The sequence below is a fragment of the Mus pahari genome, chromosome 8 (genome assembly GCF_900095145.1).
Source record: "Mus pahari chromosome 8, PAHARI_EIJ_v1.1, whole genome shotgun sequence".
Lineage (NCBI taxonomy): Eukaryota > Metazoa > Chordata > Mammalia > Rodentia > Muridae > Mus > Mus pahari.
Genome location: NC_034597.1, coordinates 18,219,451 through 18,224,823, shown reverse-complemented (window position 1 = coordinate 18,224,823; position 5,373 = coordinate 18,219,451). Strand labels below are relative to the sequence as shown.

At 42.9% G+C, this 5,373-nt stretch overlaps 1 protein-coding gene across 1 annotated transcript; it reads right to left on the bottom strand.

The window, feature by feature from the left end:
* Window positions 1–391: 391 nt before the first annotated feature.
* Hesx1 (HESX homeobox 1) lies at window positions 392–2,422 on the bottom strand. Its single transcript, XM_021204037.1, has 4 exons — window positions 1,908–2,422; window positions 1,179–1,378; window positions 813–914; window positions 392–728 (listed from the first exon to the last, which is right to left on the bottom strand). Exons 1-4 carry the CDS (start codon window positions 2,062–2,064, stop codon window positions 630–632), a joined length of 558 nt encoding a protein of 185 aa, XP_021059696.1. The 5' UTR covers window positions 2,065–2,422; the 3' UTR covers window positions 392–629.
* Window positions 2,423–5,373: the final 2,951 nt, after the last annotated feature.

Below are 5,373 nucleotides of genomic sequence, written 5' to 3'. Positions count from 1 at the left end.
TTATTATATTTTTGAAATATTTTGTAAGTTGTAACCAGCCTGTGGAATCACTTAGTTATGAACTTAGTGATTTTTCTTTTTTTTTCTCTGTGTAGCCCTGACTGTCCTGGAACTCACTCTGTAAACCAGGTTGGCCTTGAACTCAGAACTCTGCCTCCCAAGTGCTGGGATCAAAGGCGTGCGCCACCACTGCCTGGCTGAGCTTAGTGATTTTAATACATATAGTAACTTATTAGATCAACTTTACTCACTTGTAAACAACTACTGTTGAGGTTGGGAGGGAGAATGGGGTGAATCTGAGAAGTGTTAGGGGAAGAACAGATAAATATGACTAAAATAGACTGTATACTCCTGTAAAGGTTTCAAAGAAGAAAGTATATTAAAATACCTGTCATTTCTGAAAAATTTTATTAAAAATATATAGAAAAGGTGTTTTAATTATAACTAAAAATGTCCAGATATAATATGCACTGTTCTAGAATCATAATTATTTGCAATATTTTCAGAAAGAATGACAATATCTAGATTAGGTAGAGGAGAGAACTGTAACATTTTAAGTACTTGGAATTTCCATTGATTTCTTGTGTACTGTACAACTGGAAGAGAAGCCAACATTTGTAATTTTCTACCTATTTCAGAAGATCTGGGTTGAAGGGTTTTTTTGCCATTAGAAACTGTGATTCTCTACGGGACCTTTTCATCTTTGCTCGGCGATTTTGGAACCAAATCTAGAATCAAGGGAAAATAAAACAGTTCTCAGACACATTCCGCGTTATTTATCACCACAGGTAACAACTGTGTTTGAACCCTACCTGGATTCTGTCTTCCTCTAAGTTCAGCTTTTGAGCTAGGTCCTCCCTGATGTCAATGCCAGGGTAGCAGTTCACTCTAAAGACATTTTCCAACACGTCGACCTAGAATAAGGAAGGAATTCTTTAAAGTGACAGTATTTTATATGTCACCAAAATTGGGCTTTCAGATGAAAAAATGCACTTAAATTTGGGCCTTTAATCTAAATGCATTTTAAAACAATTGGTTGCCCAGAGACTGTTAAACTATGAGTCCACCCTTTCACTAATGCCACTTCTACACTGGGACCCCAGAGTGACTGGCTTCTGTCTACCAGGGCACCAGTCACAACCTTTGTGTTGTCACTATTGGCTGAAAAATCTTCTCACCTGGTTCTGGGTGAAAGCAGTTCTTGGCCTTCGTCCTCGGTACCAACTCAATTCTCTTTTCAAAGAGCGTGTTTCTGAGGCTGAAAAATAATTTTCATATTTCGGAGCCCTTTCATCTGGCTTTGGGTGATCCACTGGACAAGGAAATGAAGTCTCACTGGGAAGAGCTGGGGCATGTAGGGGTGGGTTGCCATCTTTCTCTAAAATCAGAAGAATAAGGTCCATCTTATATTGCCTATGTTCCACAAAGTTCTGGAAAAAAGTCATTTCATTTGCTTTGAATTTTCCTAGGGAATTCTTCAGGGTTTAGCTAAAGAATTGTCTCCCCCACCCCATCCCCCCACCCCCCCAAAAGAGGAAAGAGAGGGAGGGAGAGAAAGTGAAAGAGGAGAGAGAGAGAGAGAGAGAGAGAGAGAGAGAGAGAGAGAGAGAGAGAGAGAGACCTTGGCGATAGAGAACATACATTTTGAACTCTACCATTCATTTTTCAGTGAAGAGAGATTTAGAATGCCTGACGTGACACATGTATACAGAGGGTCTTCTGAAGCAAATGCTATTTCTCTCTGGGAGTGAACCACCTAGGGCAGGCATTCTATTCAATTACAACCCTGTTGGAGACCTTTTTATATATACAGAACAGAATGAGAACGCGCTTTCTAACCCTATACTGCATGAAATAAAGGACAAACTAAAGAAGCAGATGAATTTAGAAGTTGAGTCGCAGCATACCTGAGTCACCGCAGGTGTCTGTCCAGGGTCTGTGGGGTCTTATTGACGTTGTACAATCTTTTTTCTGGTCCAGTCCTAAAATGCTCTCAATTGAGAAGGAGCAGGGTGCGGGTTTGCTTTCCCGGAGCCGAGCACCTTCCCGAAGGCTGGGAGACATTCTCTTCTGGGTCGTACAGCGCCAGAGGGCTCCTGCCCCACGTGTGCAGAGCTGGGATCTTCCAGCAGTTCACCTTGTAGCTTTGCTGACTTGGGGGCTGGGTTTCCAAAGTCACTAATTAAAATCCTGTTTTAGAAAGTTTTAGCAAGTCAATGAACACTTGCCCAGCCAGCGGCTTAAGGAGTTAATTGTTTATTTGTTTGCAAGTAATTAGCAACTAATGGCTACACCAGGGGGCCACCTACAGGGACAAAAAGTGTTATCTCTCCTAAGCAGGACACAGACTTAACTTTCTCCGAAGAAGTGATGCACGAACATAGCACTCCTCTTTTATTTGAGATCATTAATGTATAAAATCGTGTTTTTCTTCTGAAGTTTGTATTTTTAAGGATTCTAGATACCTAAATGTACAGGGTGGATAGAAGAGCAGTCAAGTAATAAATAATCTGATTTAGTGAATGTTCTTCCAAGGAAACTGGGAAAAATAATAATCTCTTAATGCTATTACAGTAATTCTGATGAAAATGCCTGTTTTCCATATGCATATGTAATGGTGAACGTTGTCAATGAAAACACAGTACTCTTTGGAGTGCAGCACACTGGAAAAGCCTGGCAGTGTTATTAACACGGAGTGTAATCGTCTTCCAAGTGCCTTGGCTTAATTCATAGGAACAGTCGCACCACGTATTTGAAATAATTAATGGGCTAACTCCTTTCTTCCATTCTTTCTTTTAAATGAGAGAGATGCGTGCTTACATGAGGTTCAAATGCTACAGAGAGTAATTTATTTCTATAACAGTTGTTTCAAAGAGCACAGTTTGAGACAAAGTCTCATTATGCAGTTATAGAACTAACTCTATAGACCAGGCTGGCCTTGAACTGACAGATGTGTCTCTCTCTGCCTGCTGAATTAGGTCTTGTCTGTGTGACTTGCCTTGGTCAGAGGACAGAAGGTGAGCAAAAAAGCTGGACACGGTGGCACATACCTTTAACCCCAGCACTCGGGAGGCAGAGGCAGGCAGATTTCTGAGTTCGAGGCCAGCTTGGTCTACAAAGTGAGTTCCAGGACAGCCAGGGCTATACAGAGAAACGCTGTCTCAAAAAACAAAAAACAAAAAACAAAAAACAAAACAAAACAAAACAAAAGAATGTGAGCAAAAGCTCAAAATGCATTAGCATGATTAGTTTGCATTGCTTTCTGACATCGCCATGACATCATCCCTGTGGTAGCTCCTACCCTTCAGCCTTCAGCCTAAGCCCTAGAATGGACATGTCAATCAGACTCTAACCCATTTTACAGGCTATAGTTCAGTAGTTAAGTCAGCTGAATCCAGCAAAGCTCTGTCAAATGCCAATTGACCTATAGTCTCTCTCTCTGTCTCTCTCTGTCTCTCTCTGTCTCTCTGTCTCTCTGTCTCTCTGTCTCTCATTCTTGTTTTTGTTTGTTTGCATGTTTTTGTTTTTGAGACAAGGTTTCTCTGTGTAACAGCCCTGGCTGTCCACGAACTCCCTTTGTAGACCAGGCTGACCACATGCTTCTGCCTCCCTAATACTGAGATTAAAGGTGTGACCCACCGTGCCCACCATGCCCACCATGCCCAGTCTTGGCCTGATATTTTCTAAGCAGGAAAAACAACCAACCAGTTAAAACCACTGACATTTGTGGGAATTTTTACACGTACAATCTTTTTACCTTTTTGTTAAACAATTTAAGAAATAGATTTATTGGGCTGGTGAGATGGCTCAGTGGGTAAGAGCACCCGACTGCTCTTCCAAAGGTCCAGAGTTCAAATCCCAGCAACCACATGGTGGCTCATAACCATCCCTAACAAGATCTGATGCCCTCTTCTGGAGTGTCTGAAGACAGCTACGATGTACTTACATATAATAAATAAATAAATCTTTAATAAACAAACAAAAAAAAAGAAATAGATTTATTTATTCATGTGTGTGTGCCTGAATGTATGTATGTGCACTATGTGTGTGTGATGCTCGTGGAGGTCATAAGCGGGCATTGGATCCCCTAGAATTGGGTTTAGAGGTAGTTGTAGGAATTTAACCCTGATCCTCTGCAAGACAGTAAGTGCTTTTCACTGCTGAGCCATCTCTCTAGTGAGACCCACGACCCCTTTATAGATTAGGGTCCTGCTATGTAGCCCAGGCCGATCTCGAACTTAGTATGAAACCCAGGATGTCTATAAACTCAAGGCCTCACTAGTACACTAGCCACCACAAGTGAGAACAGTCATGCTAAACATCATTTAGGAAGAAATGGCTCATTGGCCAGATGTGAAAGTGAGGGACACAGGGCATTAAGATTGCTTCTGGCGTTCCTGCCTGGCTATAGGAGGCGGCGGCCTCTTCAGGTTCCATATCCCCAATGCTGTGAGTCACAGCTAAGGTCACCCCCATTGACTCTTGGGAACCTCCCTTATCCCAGGTCTCTGCCTCATCCTGGAGATGGCCCCCACCTCCCTACCTCCATCAGTTGCAGATTTCTATTCATTCTCATGGCTATCTGGCCATCTCTCCTGTCCCACCCTGATCCTGAACACCTGCCCCCCATTTCCCTCTTCATCCCCTCTCCCAGTTCCCTCCCTCCATCTGCCTCTCATGACTATTTTATTCCCCCTACTAAATGAGATTCAAGCGTCCTTGCTTGTGCCTTCCTTCTTGTTTAGTTTCTTTGGGTTTGTGGAGTATAGCATGGAACCCCAGTGGAATGATAGGGACAGTAATCCACCCACAAAACCTTTAACCCAAAATTTATCCTGTCTACAAGAAATGCAGAAAGGGGGGATGGAGCAGATACTAAGGGAATGACCATCCAATAACTGGCCTAACTTGAGACCTATCCCATGGGCAAGCATCAATCCCTGACACAATTAGTGATACTCTGTTGCAGACAGGAGTCTAACATGGCTGTCCTCTGAGAGGCTCCATCCAGCCACTGACTCAGACAGATACAGGCACCCACAGCCAAACAATGGATGGGACTCTTATAGAACAGGAGGAAGGATTGCAGACCCCAAAGGGGATAGGAACTCCACAGAAAGACCAATAGAGTCAACTAACCTGGACCATTGCTCTCAGAGTCTGAACTACCAACCAAAGAGCATACATGGTCTGGACCTAGGCCTTCCTACAGACATGTAGAAGATGTGCAGCTTGGTCTTTATGTGGTCCTTGAATAACTGGAGCAGGGGCTATCCCAAAAGCTGTTGCCTGTTTGTAGAATATGTTCTTCTAGCTGGGCTGCCTTGTCTGGCCTCAGTGGGAGAGGATGTACCTAGCCTTAAAGAGACTTGA